This window comes from Pan troglodytes, chromosome 1, assembly GCF_028858775.2.
Source record: "Pan troglodytes isolate AG18354 chromosome 1, NHGRI_mPanTro3-v2.0_pri, whole genome shotgun sequence".
Classification (NCBI taxonomy): Eukaryota; Metazoa; Chordata; class Mammalia; order Primates; family Hominidae; genus Pan; species Pan troglodytes.
In genome coordinates this window covers 106,930,578-106,950,000 of record NC_072398.2, presented here as the reverse complement: position 1 = coordinate 106,950,000, position 19,423 = coordinate 106,930,578, and the positions used below count along the sequence as shown (strand labels likewise).

At 38.6% G+C, this 19,423-nt stretch overlaps 2 protein-coding genes across 25 annotated transcripts in view; one reads left to right on the top strand and one right to left on the bottom strand.

Annotated features, from left to right (window-relative positions):
* GPR89A (G protein-coupled receptor 89A) overlaps nucleotides 1-9,630 on the top strand; it is a 63,943-nt gene extending 54,313 nt beyond the window's left edge. For 13 of the 19 annotated variants that reach the window (XM_063793494.1, XM_016923512.4, XM_054662483.2 and 10 more), the window contains 4 exon segments: nucleotides 2,500-2,595; nucleotides 4,733-4,822; nucleotides 8,795-8,860; nucleotides 9,004-9,630. In XM_063793494.1, the coding sequence (XP_063649564.1) occupies nucleotides 2,500-2,595; nucleotides 4,733-4,822; nucleotides 8,795-8,860; nucleotides 9,004-9,210 (459 nt within the window). In that variant the 3' untranslated portion in view covers nucleotides 9,211-9,630. 19 annotated transcript variants of the gene reach the window in all.
* A 514-nt stretch (nucleotides 9,631-10,144) lies between these two features.
* The window catches only part of PDZK1 (PDZ domain containing 1), a 47,668-nt gene continuing 38,389 nt past the window's right edge, over nucleotides 10,145-19,423 (bottom strand). For all 6 annotated transcript variants that reach the window (XM_063815213.1, XM_063815231.1, XM_016941577.4 and 3 more), the window contains 4 exons: nucleotides 17,603-17,799; nucleotides 12,814-13,038; nucleotides 11,887-12,177; nucleotides 10,145-10,645 (listed from right to left, as the gene is read on the bottom strand). In XM_063815213.1, the coding sequence (XP_063671283.1) occupies nucleotides 10,592-10,645; nucleotides 11,887-12,177; nucleotides 12,814-13,038; nucleotides 17,603-17,799 (767 nt within the window). In that variant the 3' untranslated portion in view covers nucleotides 10,145-10,591. The remainder of the gene's footprint in view (nucleotides 10,646-11,886; nucleotides 12,178-12,813; nucleotides 13,039-17,602; nucleotides 17,800-19,423) is intronic.

Genomic DNA, 19,423 nt, shown 5'->3' with positions numbered 1-19,423 from the left:
TGGAGAAACAGGAACACTTTTACACTGTTGGTGGGACTGTAAACTAGTTCAACCCTTGTGGAAGTCAGTGTGGCGATTCTTCAGGGATCTAGAACTAGAAATACCATTTGACCCAGCCATCCCATTACTGGGTATATACCCAAAGGACTATAAATCATGCTGCTATAAAGACACATGCACACGTATGTTTATCGTGGCACTATTCACAATAGCAAAGACTTGGAACCAACCCAAATGTCCAACAATGATAGACTGGATTAAGAAAATGTGGCACATATACACCATGGAATACTATGCAGCCATAAAAAATGATGAGTTCATGTCCTTTGTAGGGACATGGATGAAATTGGAAATCATCATTCTCAGTAAACTATCGCAAGGACAAAAAACCAAACACCACATGTTCTCACTCATAGGTGGGAATTGAACAATGAGAACACATGGACACAGGAAGGGGAACATCCACTCTGGGGACTGTTGTGGGGTGGGGGGAGGGGGGAGGGATAGTTTTAGGAGATATACCTAATGCTAAATGATGAGTTAATGGCTGCAGCACACCAGCATGGCACATGAATACATATGTAATTAACCTGCACAATGTGCACATGTACCCTAAAACTTAAAGTATAATAATAATAAAATAAAAACTTTTTTATTATAGCCATCCTCATGGGTGTGACAGTAATGTCTCTCTTGTTCTTAATATTGGTAACTTGTGACTTCCCTCTTTTGTCTTTATCAGTCTAGTAGAAGTTTATTGGTTTTGTTGAACTTTTCAAAGAACCAACTTTTGGGTTAATTAGTTTTCTCTCATTTTTTGCTATTTCATTGATTTCTGCTCTGGTCTTTGTTATTTCCTTTCTTCTGCTTATTTTGAGTCTCTTTTTCTAATTTCTTAAGATGGAAACTAAGATCATTGATTGGAGATCTTTGCTGATATAGGGGTTTTAATGCTATACATTTCTTGCTATGTACTGCTATACTAGATCTCACAAATTTAATGAATTGTATTTCTCATTCAATTCAAAATGCTTTCGAGTTTCCCTTTGATTTCTTCTTTGATTCATGGGTGATTTAGAAGTGTGTTATAAAATATTTGAGGATCTTCCAAATATTATTCTCTAATTAATTTCTAATTTAATTTCATGTGGTCTAAGAACCATATTTTGTATGATATGAATCTTTTAAATTATTGACTTGTTTTCTGTCCCAGACAGAATATGGTGATAAATGTCTTACATGTATGTGAGTAGAATATGTATTGTGCTCTTGTTGGCAGGAGTGTTCCATAAATGTCAATTACGTCAAATTGATTGATAGTATTATTAGAGTTTCTGACTAATTTTATCATTTATTGAGAGAGGGGATCCAGCTATTGTGGATTTGTCCATTTCTTTTTTATTTCTATCAGTTTTGCTTTACGTATTTTGAAGCTCTGTCATTAGGTATATAAACATTTAGAATCATTGTGTACCCCTTGTTGAAATGATCCTTTTATCATTCTGAAATGACCCTTTTAATACCTAGCAGTATTTTTGCTATGAAATCTACTTTGTCCGACATTAATATAGACATTCTAGCTTTCTTTTGATTAGTGTTAGCATAATATATTTTTCTGTCCTTTTACTTTTAACCTATTTGTATCTTTATATTTATTAAAGTGGTTTTTTCATAAGGAATATATAGTTGGGTCTTGCATTTTTATCCAGTCTAACAACCTCTGCCATTTCATTGACATGTTTAGACCAAGGATCAGCAATCTATAGCCCACAGGCCAAACCTAACCACTGCCTGCCTTTGGAAATAAAGTTTTATTGGAACGCAGCCAAATCCATTCATTTGTGTATTGTCTGTGGCTGCTGTCACACTCCAGTGGCAGAGTTTGCTCACCTATTATGCAGACCATTTACATTTCATGTGATTATTGATGTGGTTGTTTCTTTTTTTTAACGTGGTTGGATTTTAAACTACTGTGTTGCTATTTCTTTTCATTGGTCCCATCTGTTCTTTTCTCCCTTTTTCCTTTTTTTAAACTTCCATCTTGGGGATTAATTGGGAATTTTTCATTATTCCATTTGATATCGTTTGTTGACTTATTAGCTATAACTCCTTTTTCTGTTATTTTAGTATTTGCTGTTAGAGCATTCAGAAAATAACCACAAGGAATTACCCTGGGATTTCTTGATTCTCTTAATCTGACTTCATCTACCAGAATGTTACCTTTCTGGCTCCTGATAAATTAAGGCATAATGCTGTAGCTTTATTCCCATTGACTCTTTACAGAAAAGAAAGATGGAGGAAATAGGGACTTTTGTTTGCCTATATATGAGTATCCAAAATAGATTTCCTATATGTGATTTGGATTAAGAGTAGAATTGCATTTTTAGGAACATTGACCTGTAAGATATGTTATAGTGATTAATTCATTAGTTTCAGTCACTTTTTGAAATAGTAAGTGATTGTTAAGATGCTCCAAGGTAAAAATCTGCATCTTTGCAGGCTACCATCAATATTGTTTTTGATCGAGTTGGGAAAACGGATCCTGTCACAAGAGGCATTGAGATCACTGTGAATTATCTGGGAATCCAATTTGATGTAAGTGTTATATCAAGATCCTGGTTTGTCATGTTTCTGTTTTATCTGCTATAACTTATCATTGTTAAGATTCTAATTTGTATACTTTAGGTACTTGCTTCTGCTTTTGTTCTTCCCACTCTGTATATTTTGACGTATTCACATGGAAAATTTTTATATTTTGATGTATTCACATGGAAAATTTGTAAAAGGCCAAGATTCTCTCTCTTAACATAAAGCCAGAAGTAATGACTGATACTTAATATTGTCATGGATGCTGATTATTTCTACAGCTGCTCCTCTGCTTCTCTATAGGCAGCTACCAGTTTACCATTTTCTCCCCATCAAAGTATTCAAATACTTCTCTCTGTGATTCTTATTGAGCTCTTCAAACACACAACTCAGCTTTGATGCTCCAGTGGAAAATTAGCTACTAATTAGTGTTCTGTGTTAGAGCTGAAATGATTTCTGCTGTAAGAAATGATCTTTATCTATTAATGTGGACCTTGGGCTAAAGATGGTAACTGTCACCTATGCACAAAATTTTTTTTAAAATTGTCTTTTTACTGTTTCATAATACCACTGTCATAAATACACCCTTGTCCTAATTGAAGTTCAGTGTCTTTATTCATAAACCAGAGCCAATGACTCTGACTGAATAGCACTTTAATAGTAAAACCAATGTCATATTCTTAGTCCCAGTGTAGGCCATTTAGCTGTGCTGTCAACCTAGACGCAGACTGCGTGCTACCCCCAGCCATCCATCCCAGCCAGACGTGCCCCTAATCTCAAAAGGACTTGGATGAAATGAAAATGAACGAGAGCAAATTGAGCCCCAATCCTTGAGAAACAGCTCAATGTACATGTTTCTTGATGCTAGATCAATAGTGTATCCTCTTTGAGTGTGAAGGAACATGATATCTTTTCTTCAAATGGTATATAAATTATATTAAGTATGCTTTACAGGCCACGCACTACTGTGGCCCACATCTGTAGTCCCAGCACTTTGAGAGGCCGAGACAGATCACTTGAGTCCAGGAGTTCAAGACCAGCCTGGGCAACATGGTGAAAACCTGTCTCTAGAAAAAATATAAAAATTAGCTGGACATGGTGGCATGCACCTGTAGTCCCAGCTATGCAGGAGGCTAAAGCAGGAGGATCACTTGAGCCGGGGAGAAAGAAGTTGCAGTGAGCTGAGATAGTGCCACTGCACTCCACTCTGGGCGACAGAGTGAGACCCCTGTCTCAAAAAACAACAAAAAGTATGCTTTGCTGTTGTTGCATTTGTGTTTCCTTAAGTGTTTTACTGGGCTGAATTTTTAGCAATGCTTTTGCTTTTCTGTACTTTGTGAGGATACTTACATGGCCATGTATATATTTCATCTGTAATTCATCTGTTTATGCTATATTTTGTAATTCTGAATAATAAATCTTTTAGATGTTAGTAATAGCAGCTCCCTTTCAGATACTTTTCAGAACTGAATCAAACACAGGGTCCCAAAACTCCTTCTCACTATGAAGCAATACAGGAGGAGAAAAAGGTATCATGTGGTTCCAGTGAAGTTCAACTATTTCCTAGAATTTAGCTGAGAATGTCTATATATTCTTTTACTATAAAAAGAAAGATTCCTTGAAGTTTTGGTGATTAGGGAACTATTATTCATAGATAGAAAATAATCAAGGTATTATTTAGTTTCCTTTTAATTCCTGCTTTTCATTTATCACAGTAAAACTGTATCATTAGTTCTGTTTTTTTCTGATTTATTAGCGTTATTTTTATCACTTCTTGGTACTTGCTGCCGGGCATGGTGACTCATGCCTGTAATACCAACACTTTGGGAGGCTGATGTGGGAGTATTGCTTGAGCCCAGGAGTTTGAGACGAGCCTGAACTACATAGCAAGACCCTGGCTCTACAAAAAAAATATTTTTTTAATTTTAAGGTTTAATTAAGTCTGCTAATTAAGGTATTTACTGCAGTCTTTCTGTAGTTGTTTTATTTGCCACTTACTTGCTTTCCTCTCTCCCTTAAGAAAAAAAATCAGGTAGGGTCTAATAAAGCTCCCTCTCACAGTCATGTAAATGATCGGGATATAGCTTAGCCCTTACGTCTCTCTGAACAGAGATTTAGCAGATATTTTTTCTTGTTATGGTGGCAGGTGAAGTTTTGGTCCCAACACATTTCCTTCATTCTTGTTGGAATAATCATCGTCACATCCATCAGAGGATTGCTGATCACTCTTACCAAGGTATGTTTTATCACAGTGTTAAAAAGTACTGCTTATCATTTGTTTAATTAAATGTGGTACCAGCCGGGTGTGGTGGCTCACGCCTGTAATCCCAACACTTTGGAAGGCTGAGGTGGGTGGATCACGAGGTCAGGAGATCGAGTCCATCCTAGCCAACATGGTGAAACCCCATCTCTACTAAAAATACAACAAATTAGCTGGGTGTGGTGGCGCATGCCTGTAGTCCCAACTACTTGGGAGGCTGAGTTAGGAGAATCACTTGAACCCAGGCAGCGGAGATTGCAGTGAGCGAAGGTCACACACTGCACTCCAGCCTGGTGAAAGATCAACACTCCATCTCAAAAAAAAAAAAAAAATAGGTGGTACCATGAGATAATTTTACCTCATTAAGAATTCTGCCTCCTGAGACTTTAAACAACAGTGTCAAGGATTTAAAAGACATACAACAGAATTTTTTAAAAGTTAAACTACTACATAAATTGATGATGATATATTTACATCATATACCAATTATAGATAAGTACATTCACTAAAGGTGATAGAGTAAGATATGGGTCTGTTTTGTTCACTGATATGTTATCAGTATCTAGAACAGAACCTAGCACATGGTAGGCAGATATTCAGCAGATATTTGAGACTGGAAGAATAGTTGTGAGAGTCACTTACAGAGAAGATATGGAAGTAAGGGAGCAGAATATAGCAAGTCCTTAATGTCATCAATAAGTTCTTGGAAACAGCAGCTTTAAGCAAAACTATATACCAAGTCCTCAAAAAAATGTTTCATTCAACATTTCATTATAATGCTGTGAGAAAAATGTAGTTTTGTTATACATCATTTCACTTAAAATCTCAGTTTCCAAGATCCTATAAATGGCATTAAGTAAGGACCTACTGAATTCAACTATTTTCTTTTTTTTTTTTTTAATTATACTTTAAGTTCTAGGGTACATGTGCACAACGTGCAGGTTTGTTACATTTGGATACATGTGCCATGTTGGTGTGCTGCACCTATTAACTTGTCATTTACATTAGGTATATCTCCTAATGCTGTCCCTCCCCCCCCCCCCAACGACAAGCCTCGGTGTGTGATGTTCCCCTTCCTGTGTCCAAGTGTTCTCATTGTTCAATTCCCACCTATGAGTGAGAATATGCAGTGTTTGGCTTTTTGTCCTTGCGATAGTTTGCTGAGAATTATGGTTTCTAGCTTCATCCATGTCCCTACAAAGGACATGAACTCATCCTTTTTTATGGCTGGATAGTATTCCATGGTGTACATGTGCCACATTTTCTTAATCCAGTCTATCATTGATGGACATTTGGGTTGGTTCCAAGTCTTTGCTATTGTGAATAGAGTATGTGAATAGTGAATAGTATGAATATTGCACACGCAATAAACATACGTGTGCATGTGTCTTTATAGCAGCATGATTTATAATCCTTTGGGTATATACCCAGTAATGGGATGACTGGGTCAAATGTTATTTCTAGTTGTAGATCCTTGAGGAATCGCCACACTGCCTTCCACAAGGGTTGAACTAGTTTACAGTCCCACCAACAGTGTAAAAGTGTTCATATTTCTCCACATCCTCTCCAGCACCTGTTGTTTCCTGACTTTTTAATGATCACCATTCTAACTGGTGTGAGATGGTATCTCATTGTGGTTTTGATTTGCATTTCTCTGATGGCCAGTGATGATCAGCATTTTTTCATGTGTCTGTTGGCTGCACATGAGAAGTGTCTGTTCATATCCTTTGCCCACTTTTTGATGGGGTTGTTTTTTTCTTGTAAATTTGAGTTCTTTGTAAATTCTGGATATTAGCCCTTTGTCAGATGAGTAGATTGCAAAAATTTTCTCCCATTCTGTAGGTTGCCTGTTCACTCTGATGGTAGTTTCTTTTGCTGTGCAGAAGCTCTTTAGTTTCATTAGATCCCATTTGTCAATTTTGGCTTTTGTTGCCATTGCTTTCGGTGTTTTAGACATGAAGTCCTTGCCCATGCCTATGTCCTGAATGTTATTGCCTAGGTTTTCTTCTAGGGTTTTTATGGTTTTACATCTAACATTTAAGTCTTTAATCCATCTTGAATTAATTTTTGTATAAGGTGTAAGGAAGGGATCCAGTTTCAGCTTTCTACATATGGCTAGCCAGTTTTCCCAGCACCATTTGTTAAATAGGGAATCCCTTCCCCATTTCTTGTTTTTGTCAGGTTTGTCAAAGAGCAGATGGTTGTAGATGTGTGGTATTATTTCTGAGGGCTCTGTTCTGTTCCATTGGTCTATATCTCTGTTTTGGTACCAGTACCATGCTGTTTTGGTTACTGTAGCCTTGTAGTATAGCTTGAAGTCAGGTAGGGTGATGCCTCCAGCTTTGTTCTTTTGGCTTAGGATTGACTTGGCAATGCGGGCTCTTTTTGGTTCCATATGAACTTTAGAGTAGTTTTTTCCAATTCTGTGAAGAAAGTCATTGGTAGCTTGATGGGGATGGCATTGAATCTATAAATTACCTTGGGCAGTATGGCCATTTTCATGATATTGATTCTTCCTATCCATGAGCATGGAATGTTCTTCCATGTGTTTGTTTCCTCTTTTATTTTGTTGAGCAGTGGTTTGTAGTTCTCCTTGAAGAGGTCCTTCACATCCCTTGTAAATTGGATTCCTAGGTATTTTATTCTCTTTGAAGAAATTGTGAATGGGCGTTCACTCATGATTTGTCTCTCTGTTTGTCTGTTATTGGTGTATAAGAATGCTTGTGATTTTTGCACATTGATTTTGTATCCTGAGACTTTGCTGAAGTTGCTTATCAGCTTAAGGAGATTTTGGGCTGAGACGATGGGGTTTTCTATACATACAGTCATGTCTTCTGCAAACAGGGACAATTTGACTTCCTCTTTTCCTGATTGAATACCCTTTATTTCTTTCTCCTGCCTGATTGCCCTGGCCAGAACTTCCAACACCATGTTGAATAAGAGTGGTGGGAGAGGGCATCCCTGTCTTGTGCCAGTTTTCAAAGGGAATGCTTCCAGTTTTTGCCCATTCAGTATGATATTGGCTGTGGGTTTGTCATAAATAGCTCTTACGATTTCGAGATACGTCCCATCAATACCTAATTTATTGAGTTTTTAGCATGAAGGGCTGTTGAATTTTGTCAAAGGCCTTTTCTGCATCTATTGAGATAACCATGTGGTTTTTGTCTTTGGTTCTGTTTATATGCTGGGTTATGTTTATTGATTTTCATATGTTGAACCAGCCTTGCATCCCAGGGATGAAGCCCACTTGATCATGGCAGATAAGCTTTTTGATGTGCCGCTGGATTCAGTTTGCCAGTATTTTATTGAGGATTTTTGCATCGATGTTCATCAGGGTCTAAAATTCTCTTTTTTTGTTGTGTCTCTGCCAGGTTTTGGTATCAGGATGATACCCTAACTCATTTTATGAGGCCAGCATCATCCTGATACCAAAGCCTGAATTCAACTATTTTCTAATCAACGTAGGAAGACTTCACAGAGGTGGAAAGTGAGTCCTCTCTGGTAGGAAAGGTAGGGATTTAAAAATCCAGGAGCTTTTGAATGAAAGAGAAGTGGCTGGGACAGGAAGGGATCTGCAGGCATCTAGCACAGTTTTAGAAAGAGCGTGGGAGCCTACTAACAATTACAACCGCTTGGAGTGGGCTGGAGTGATCTGACTTAATGTTTTATAGTGATGTTAAGTCATATGTATCACATAGTTTCTGAAGTTTGATAGCAATAGGAATCCTTTCATATGTTATGTAATTAAATTACCCCCAGGGGGAAAGTATAACTTTTTCAGCAGTCTATTTTAAGTCTCTTCTTTATAGTCTTAATCATATGAATTGTTCTATACAGGATTGTGGCATGGAAGAGACACTTTTAATCAAATGTTAACCATATTTCTTACTGTTCGTGACACAGGAATCTAACAGTACTGCATAAATTTATCTCCCTCTTTCTTGACAGTTCTTTTATGCCATCTCTAGCAGTAAGTCCTCCAATGTCATTGTCCTGCTATTAGCACAGATAATGGTAAGTTTAATTAGTTACCTTTATGTTTACAGCTGTAAAATATCAGAAATGTGCTTGATACTTTTAAGAATTTTAATAATTTCCTTTGTCCTGTTCCTCACTACATTCAGAGTCACTTCTGGATTAATTCATTTGACTTACAGGGCATGTACTTTGTCTCCTCTGTGCTGCTGATCCGAATGAGTATGCCTTTAGAATACCGCACCATAATCACTGAAGTCCTTGGAGAACTGCAGTTCAACTTCTATCACCGTTGGTTTGATGTGATCTTCCTGGTCAGCGCTCTCTCTAGCATACTCTTCCTCTATTTGGCTCACAAACAGGCACCAGAGAAGCAAATGGCACCTTGAACTTAAGCCTACTACAGACTGTTAGAGGCCAGTGGTTTCAAAATTTAGATATAAGAGGGGGGAAAAATGGAACCAGGGCCTGACATTTTATAAACAAAATGCTATGGTAGCATTTTTCACCTTCATAGCATACTCCTTCGCCCTCAGGTGATACTATGACCATGAGTAGCATCAGCCAGAACATGAGAGGGAGAACTAACTCAAGACAATACTCAGCAGAGAGCATCCCGTGTGGATATGAGGCTGGTGTAGAGGCGGAGAGGAGCCAAGAAACTAAAGGTGAAAAATATACTGGAACTCTGGGGCAAGAGACGTCTATGGTAGCTGAGCCAAACACGTAGGATTTCCCTTTTAAGGTTCATATGGAAAAGGTTATAGCTTTCCCTTGAGATTGACTCATTAAAATCAGAGACTGTAACACTTTTGCCTTACGTTCATTTTATCAAGCATAGCTTGGTATTTATTATGCTTGTGTGATCTAACATGAGTTAGCATCCCACACCTCCTCATCTGATCCTGCCCCATTAAAATAACCAAGAGGTTATCTGTTCTTTTCCGGGAAAGGGGTGGTATGCACCTGAAATAGATTTTACCAAAAGAGAGATTTCGGGTATGTCATTTTTTCTTGATTTCCTGTGAACTTAGTATTATACCCTACTTTCAATTCGGTAGTGATGTTTCCTTTTTTTTTTCTATCTGCCCCTCACGCTGTGGGGTGAAACCGTGAATAACTTAACTGGGGGAATAAGTCACTTGTGAAAGGGAAATGTTGAAAAATTTTTAGAACACTCAGACATGCAATTTAAGAAAATTCTGAATTTTATTACTGAGGTCTTATTCTGTACTTTATTGTGTTTTGGGTTTCTAGAGGCAAATGAAGGTTAAAGCATAAAAAGTGAATCCAAAACAAAAGCACTATCAAGCATACTCAAAAGGCATTTGTTAATGGTATTTATTCTAGCAACCACAACATTGTTACAAAAGCACAATTTTAATAGGCTTATCTGCTAAGATGCTTTTATAAGCAGCTGTCACCTATACAGAGTTATGAATCATCTTTGGTGCTCAAGGAACCTGTAGAAGTAAGAGACATCATCATACAGAGAAATGTAGTTAAGTTGAAGCTTGGAAAAGATCACATGAAAAAAATCTAGCTCTTGCCTTATCTCTTCCTAAGTTAAGCATAAATTAGCCGTCTGCAATAGCCGCCTGTTAAGACAAATGATAACAGAAGACAATCACACATGGTGAATGGTTTCCAGTGGAGTTTTTCTTCTAAAGAGACAGTAAACAGGTCGCAACTCATTCCTTGAGAAAGGATTCCTATTAAATACCCAGAAACAGCTATCAAATAAACAGCCAAAGCTATTACTTGTTTTCATCACATCTCTGTATCTTCAGAATTGGAAGAAGAATGTGAGGCTGTACTGTGGGCCTGTGTATAAGAAAACAAAGAATTTACAAATGGTAGAGTAATGAAAGAGGGATGATCTATTCTAGAGTTGCATGACTTAAGTCGGGGAGTAGAGTCACTCACTAGAATTTCTTTCTTTCACAGCATGCAGTTGACAGCAATTGTGTAGAGCTGATAAATCAAGTAAAAAGTTTATCAGTATTGTAATGGGAACCCCCAGAAAAGCCTGAATCAGATGATCTAGGTATGACTAGAAGTCAGGTGACCTGAATTCTACACTTGATTGTTTTCAACTTGCTGTTTGACACATTAACAAATTCCTTAATGTCTGTGTATATTTCTTTTTTATAAGACTGGGATATTGACTTCCTAAAGAGAAATTACAGAATTTTTAAATGACAACTAATACAACTAATAGTATTTATTAAGCATTCCAGAATACAAATCAGTGGGCATTGTGTGTGTTCATTAAACTGAGTTTATTAAAATGAATATTCCACCCATTAGCAGAATTAATATAATGGAAAGAAGAACAACATTGAATTAAACTTTTTTAGAGTCTCGGCTTTGCTATAAATTTCCTTTATGAACTTGGATAAGTCAGTTTACTTTTGGACCTCAAGTTCATCTATGAAAAATTGGGCAAAAATATAAAACTGAGACTTACCAAGAAATTTAATCCAAATATATAGAGAATAATATAGAGAATGCTTAATCTTTCCTAGTAATAAAACTGGAATACCTGTCAGTTGTTTTAAACAATATTGTCTTTAACCGTCACCACTTACATGCTCACTATGAGCCAGCCACTATTCAAAGCACTTTAATATAGTTAATCTTAGTTAACATGATCCTGATAACAATCCTACAAATTATTCCTGTTTTATGGGTGGGAAAACTGAGGAACAGAACAAATAAATCCATTTCCCCACAGCTGACAAATGACAGAACCAGAATTCATATCTAGATCATCCGATTCAGGCTCTTTTGGGGGTTCCCATTACAATACTGATAAACTTTTTACTTCTTGATTTATTAGCTCTAGACAGTTGCTGTCAGCTGCATGCTATGAAAGTAAGAAATTTGTTGTTCTTATACTGCCTCCTGTCCTCTACAATAACTTGATTTGTTAGTTATCTTTACATTTTCATTTTCTAGTTTTAAAAAAAATCTGTGGCAAACATAGACATTAAATATACTCATAGGGACTGTACCCATACTCTAGTAAATTAGATCACGAAAAGAAATAGGCCCCCACTCACCCGTTCTTTTGCCATGTGCGAATCATGCTTTGACTCCACCACTATTCCTTCTTTAGAATCTGGAGGGGTGTCAAGTGGATCAGCCAGGGAGGAAACAATAGGGATTTTCTTAGCTTGGAAATAATCATAGGCCTTCTTTCCACAGACTAGAAATGTGACATTCTTCCCACTGCTCTGGATTCTATCCACCACCTTCTCATAGGGTTCATCTAGCACATTCACCCCATTCACTTCAATGATGACATCCTCATCCTCTAGCCCAGCCAAGTCAGCAGGACCGCCCTTCTGTACCTGTGAACAGAAGTTCTGAGTTATCAATTTCAAACAGAGAAGGGGACATCAGACTAGCTCTCCTTAAGAGGATAGATGAGGAGCTCAAGAATTTATTTTTAATCATGTTATTATTTCTCCTTGAGGTATAGAAGTTGAGAAAGGTGTTCTAATGCTTTTATATTTATGAAGGCTATAACTTCCATATTCACATGATTAGTGGTATTATAAATAGTGGTTCAGCGTCATATGTCTTCTGGGATGAAGGGGGATAAATAGGTCCCCCTTCTTCACTCCCAACTTGAAAGCTATAGGGATTCTTATCAGTCCCTACAGGGTAAGGGGCATTATGCCAAATGCACAGAAGCAAACAAATATGACTGCCAATCAGGGTTGATAGTGACTGTCAACTAGAGTTCAGTCAACTCACACTGTTTGGAACAGATGTTTGGGAAACAAACAAACGTGAGCTTATGATGTAGTGGTAGCTAACCTAAAGGGTGTGGGACCATGACAACATTTATCTGAACCCAAGTGAGACCCCTCAGTGTGTGCCTTCAATGGAACCTCTCTACTAAGCCATCAATGGGTGGGAAAAGCTGAGACTATCCTAATTGTGGCTGTGTTTGTTGGGCTGCTGGAACCAGATTACCATACCTCTTTGATGAATGAGCCTGGCAGACCCCGAATCGCATTTAAGTGAAAGCCATAGCCATTTTCACCTTTAGCCAGCCTGCAGAGTTTAGGCTTATGATCTACTTCCTCTGTAGTATCTGGTGGACTTGAGACTTCCAGAGAAGTGGGAGTAGGAGCTGGAGCCTCCTTGACAGAGCCATTGGGCAGTTCTTGACTTTGATAGTAGAGAAATGGAGAAAAATGAGCCTTTTGAAAAATAAAGGGAAAAAACATTAACTTAGTTGTAACCATGAGTAAGTTATACTTTGTTAAATGTGCTGATTTTTAAGGTATCATACATATTCCACTCTTCTTCTGGATGTGTCTGATTGTAGGCTGTAAAATTCCTCTACTACCCCAACCAGGAAAGGTATAAAAGAAGACTGTGCTTCGTTATAGAGTAATATGTGTATACATGTACACAAATGCACACATGAACATAAAAGCAGTATAGGATGCGGTACAAGGATCCCAAAAGAAGTCTAAAAAATTGCTAGTTTCTTTTGAGTTCATGATAGTGAGCAAGTCACTGAACAAGCTATACATAATCTCCCTGTTGGGAAATGACATATCTGACTGACTAGCCGGTACCTCATGCAGAGTACATTCTTCTGGCTTTTCCTTTCGGTAAGATGGTCTTCAGAGCTCCTTAAACACATTAGAAAAAGTAAAACACAAGACACTTGTGATAGTTAATTTTAGATACCAACTTGACTGGATTAAGGAATACCTAGAAGCCCGGTAAAGCATTATTTTGGTGTGTGTCTGTGAAGGTGGTTCCAGAGGGGATTAGCATGCGAGTCTGAGTGAACTACAGAAAAGGCAAAGGTGTCAGTCTGTCTGCTAGAGCTGGGATACACTCTTCCTCTCCTGTGCTTGGACATCAGAATTCCTGGTTCTCCGGCCTTTGGACTCTAAGATCTACAGCCGCAGCCCCCCAGATTCTCAGGCCAAATGCACAGAAGCAAACAAGTAGGACTGCCAATCAGGGGTGATGCCAGTAATGTGGCTCAGTCAGATTTGGACGGAGCCACACTACTGGCATCCCAGGGTCTCAAGCTTGAAGACAGCCTGTCGTGGGGCTTCTCAGCCTCCATAATCACACAAGCCAATTCCCCTAATTAATCTCCTCTCATACCTGTATCTATATCCTACTAGATCTGTCTCTCTGGAGAATGTTAATATAACACTATTTTTATCACTATCCAAAGATTCAAAGCAACTAGAAGAGACCAACCCATATACACAGTAATAATTGGTGAGAGGGTGACAGCTGTTATATGGTCACATATTGTAACAAAAGTTAATTCCAACCCTTTGCTGCTTGCCAATACCCTCCCCTTCCAGACCTGGGATCTGTGCTTATTTATTTTGCTATGTATTGTTGTAAGCATTAGCTGTCACTTCTATTATGCCAAACTCTCCAACATCTTTAAATACTCCTAATTCATATCAACTCCCAGACCATCCATGTGAAGAAATGATGATCTTGAATACCGAAGAGGCATAGAACAGGAAACAGGATTGATTTTTTTGTAATAGAATTACAAGCCTAACTGGCTGTTTTAGTTGAGACAATTAGAAGGGTGGACCTGGGTATGGTGTGATCCTGGATCAGCAACTAAATGGCTGCCCACACGTGTCCGGAACATTTGTTAGGTGATGAGTAGGAAATCAAGCAATGGAAGGTGAGCACAGTGTGGGCTCTACTTCAAATCACACTGTTTAGCAGCCTGACTAAAATTAGATTTTTAGTCCTCTGGTTATCATGTGTCTTACTAACCACAAGACCACATCTCCTTCCTTTCTAAGTGAGAATACCACCAGCACAGAACCTCCTAGTTACCCAGTTCAACTAACTTCAGACCTTTCAGTCATATACTTGCAACAGTTCCACAATGGAGCCTTTCTCTTTAAAATATGGAAAATTATCAGGTGACTCATTACATGCAAAAATACGTCTGATAACACTACCCAAACAAGCAAATCAACTGTATCTGACAGTCGCAGCTCATCTCGAGGCAAAGTGCAATAACATTAAAACACTTGAGATTTTGGCCGGGCTTGGTGGCTCATGCCTGAAATCCCAGCACTTTGGGAGTACAAGGTGGGCGGATCACTTGAGGTCAGGAGTTGTTCGAGACCAGCCTGGCCAAAATGGTGAAACCTCATTCTCTACTAAAAATATAAAAATTAGCCAGGTGTGGTAGCACACACCTGTAGTCCCAGCTACTCGAGAGACTGAGGCAGGAGACTCACTTGAACCTGGGAGGCAGAGGTTCCAGTGAGCTGAGAACATACCATTTCACTCCAGCTTGGACAACAGCGGGAGACTCTGTCTCAAAAAAAAAAAAAAAAAAATGAGATTTTATTCATGCTTCATTCAGATAATTGGGTGTCTAGTATGTGCCAGGGACTGCTAGAGGGTTGTGTTTTACTCACTGATGTATCTCAAAGATCTACCCTCCACCCCAACCTACAGGGCTTACTTTGGAGAGGGGGGAAGGAGATGATGAGGGCAGGCTTCTTTTTCGATCAAAGTTCTCTATTAACCAAAACAGAAAAATTACAATTAAATCATTCTATGATAAGATCAGGAGGGGTCAGAATCCCCTTTACAACAAACAGCTGCAGCAGCCGCCTCTGATTTCTGCTTGACTTTCCACCAACTGCAAAATGACTTATCATTTCTGGCAGCTTCAGTTGGTTCTTAAGCCAAAAGCTAGCTCCCTATGGCTTCTCTGGTCCTGTTGTGCCCCATAGGACACCTTAAAAAAAAATGTGTGGCCCGGGCGTGTTGGCTTATACCTGTAATCCCAGCACTTTGGGAGGCCGAGGCGGGCGGATCACAAGGTCAGGAGATCGAGACCATCCTGGCCAACATGGTAAAACTACTAAAATACAAAAAATTAGCTGGGCATGGTGGTGCGCACCTGTAATTCCAGCTACTCAGGAGGCTGAGGCAGGGGAATCGCTTGAACCCGGGAGGTGGAGATTGCAGTGAGCTGAGATGGCACCACTGCACTCCAGCCTGGTGACAGAGCAAGACAACGTCTCAAAAAAAAAAAAAAAAAGTGTGCTCCTTCTTACATGTAATAGCCTTTCAAATTCTTGAAGATGCTCTCTTCTCCAAAGCCTTACTCAAGCTAAATACTCACATGGTGGCTTCCAAAACCTCTTCCCTGGTTACCCTTGTCATTGCCTTCTTAAAGTGAAGTTCTTGAAACCGGACACAATATTGATTGAACAAATAGAACATTTAGATGTGTGAGGCATTATTCTACATGCTCTGAATATTCCAATTCAACCCTCATAGCCACCCTTCACTGTAGCTACTACCCCTCTCTTACAACTAAGGAAACTGAAGCACAGAGAGAGGTGGTAACTATATTACCAGGAATTCCAAGTATGGTCTGACCAAGTAAGTACAGTAAGATGGTCATCTCTAGAAGCCAAGTGTCAGTTAATTTTTAAATTACCATATTTGGATGGGGCAACCACTTGGACTATCAAGTTTCTGGTCTTTTTCTGTAGTCCTCAAATCAGGTCTCACCATGTGGTATTCATACAATTTACTTTTAGGTTAGTATAGTACATCTGAAATTTATTCTTATTTCTTTAGTTTTCATTCTTTCTATCCTAACTAAATATTTTGAGTATTAATTACACCATCCAGCAAATGAATTATCTAGTGCCACTTTAAGTATGTTAATATATTTTCCATATCTCCTTTCAACTTTAAGCACATAAACGGTTAGGAACAAGTAGCATGCCATTAGAGACTTCTATTCAAGTTGATATTCAGGTTGATATCAAGTATTTTCTAGGTATGATTGTTCAAGTAGCTAAAAAAAAAAAAAGCCATTAATCTAATTAATTGTTTAATCCTGCTTACAAGATTATCTTGAAAAAATGTGCTGGGGAGTATGGTATAATGAATTACGGGTCCAAGAATTTGGGTTCAGATACCACCTTCAGTCTTTACTAAGCTGCGTGACTTTAGCAAAGTGCTTAGTCTCTCTAAGCTTCGGTTTCCTAATCTATGAGGAGGGCCTAAGATATCACCACCCATCATATTCCCCCCTCTGTACCGCTTATTTTAGATTCTACTATCGTATATCACAGAGGACATTTATCTTGTTCATCTTTACAATCAACACTTAGCAAGACAGATGGTACTTAGAAGGCCCCCCAGGTATCTGTTAAACTAGACAACCTCAGTTCTTGTGTTAAAAGTGAAAGAAAAAAAAAAAACAAAAAAACCTGAAAACATGCAGTAGTGGGTGTTATGATAAAGAGCTGTTAAGAGAAAATAAAGTTAGTTTGATTCAGGTTGGTCTTGGTCTATCTGTGTTTCTTTTTTATTTGCTAAGGGCTTACAAGTTGTTTAATAATCCTTTCTAGGCTTTTATGTGCAGTTGATAGCACTTAACTGACCTAAAGCTTAAAATCTACTTGTTTCCTATTTTGGGAACAATTTTATTTCCAGGCTTATATTCTCCATAGATTTTCTCAGATCACCAAGAGTAAGCCTGCAGTTATATTCACAAATTCTTTCAAAATCTTAAGACCAAGGACTTAAAACTCATTTATCAATCATTTGGCATTCTCTTATCACTACCAATTTGAGTTGAGCTTCAGTTTAGCCTTAATGATGATTGTTATGCCTCTTCCAGTTTGAGGAACAAAGTCCTAACTCAGTGCAAAAGTTGAGGTCATGAGTGAATGGGCCCAGCCTTAATGCATGAATATATGGCCTTGTATTACTTACCAGTCTGTACATGTTGTCCGTCTCTTTGTCTACCACCAACAGTGAAGTCTGATCTCCACCCTTTCTAATCATTTCTACCACACTGTCATGATCCAGGGTTTCCACAGACTCGCCATTGACAGCAACTACCAGATCATTGTTCTTCAAGCCAGCCTCCTCTGCTGGACTTCCAGAATCTATGTCCTTGATGATTTGACCTACCCTCCCCCAACCCCAAAAAATAAAATTATCAGTAAGTCCCCTAAAAAAATAAAACAGATTTTCTGCTGGAGCCCAAAGCCCTGATGAAATAGATAAAAAAGGCATGCTGAGTACAACTACCACCCCTTCCACCAGCATCCCAGGAAGCTTATAAGCACACTATCTAGGCTCGTTTCCTGCTCAGAACTCACCCCAGAAACTAACCCAGCAATTAACAATGAAGGGGTCTTAACGAAAATAATCCTGTTACTAAAAGCGTCTGACATTTGATTTTGGCAAAATAGCATATTAAAAGGCTGCAAGTTCCCAGAAAGTCAGTGGGCATACTTGTAGCCACGCGTCTTATGTAAAAGCTGTCATAAAAGATGGGGAAGAATAAAGAACAAAACCCAAAACTTTGGACCTTAAGAAACCCATGCTGGCATTTTAGTAGCAATTGGGTGTGTTTGGTTTTGAATATATTTGTATATACATGCCTCCATGTGCCTTTGGCCTTCTGGTATCTTCACCAGATGCTGCCTTTTTTTTTTTTTTTTTTTTTTAACAAGTTCCTGTTTCACTTTTCCAGCTAGCTGCTGGGTATCTCCAACAAAATATCTCATAGATCTCTCAACTGTAATGTATTCAAACCAAAAATCAGCTCTGCCCATTCTCCATCCCAAAGCCCCTCCTCTTGGTTACCTGTTAGTGGAGCAACATCATCCCAGTCACCAACACTTGGCAACTGATTCTTCCCCAGCATCCAGTCCCCATATCTAGACAATTGCTAAGTCCTCTGATGCTACCATAATACCTTACACATCCCACTTCCTCTACCCTGAATGCAGTTTGTATTAGTTCCTGCCTAGAATTCTACCTAAACTATTACAGCACCTTACCTACTGCTTTCCCTTCCCCAGTCCTTCTGTCTGATACAGATCTGCCTTCAGATCCATCTTGATGCACATTCCTAACCAAGTCACTTCCTGGTGCAACAGAATGAGCATGGGCTTTGGAACTAAACAACTATTTGACCTTACATAATTACTGTATCTTCTCCAAGCCCTCAATTTCAGCAGTTCTTCTTGCATAATTGTTAGGAGTAATTGAGATGTGCAAAGCCCCCAAGACATTATAGGCTGGTTTTTGTTCTTCTCCCTTATACTGCTCAAAAAAAACAACTCCCCATTGTCTGATAAGCCAAGTTCAAACTCATCAGTCTTGCATAGAAGTCCCCTTGTCACCTCTCTCCAACCTACCTTTCCAACGAATTCTTGTACTACACATCATGTGCCAATTAAACTGTGCCAGTGTCTCCTGACTGTGTTCACATGACTCCCACCTTCCTGGAATGATCTTCCTTATCCCAGCTCTGTCTACTTTCCCAAATCTATTCATGTTACAAAGCCTGAACTCAAGTGCCACCCCTACTATGAGGGCTTCTGGTACCTTTTTAGTGAGAAAAGCTTACTCTAACGTTGAATTATCACAGTGCTTGATCTGCCCCTGTATGAAGGTACTTAACCTCTATCTCCCTTCATTATGGACATATGTCTCTTATCTCTTATCTACTAAATGGTAGACTCCTTGACTAAAGAATTCCTGTCTGCTTCGTATGATATTCTTTCTCCAAGGCACTGA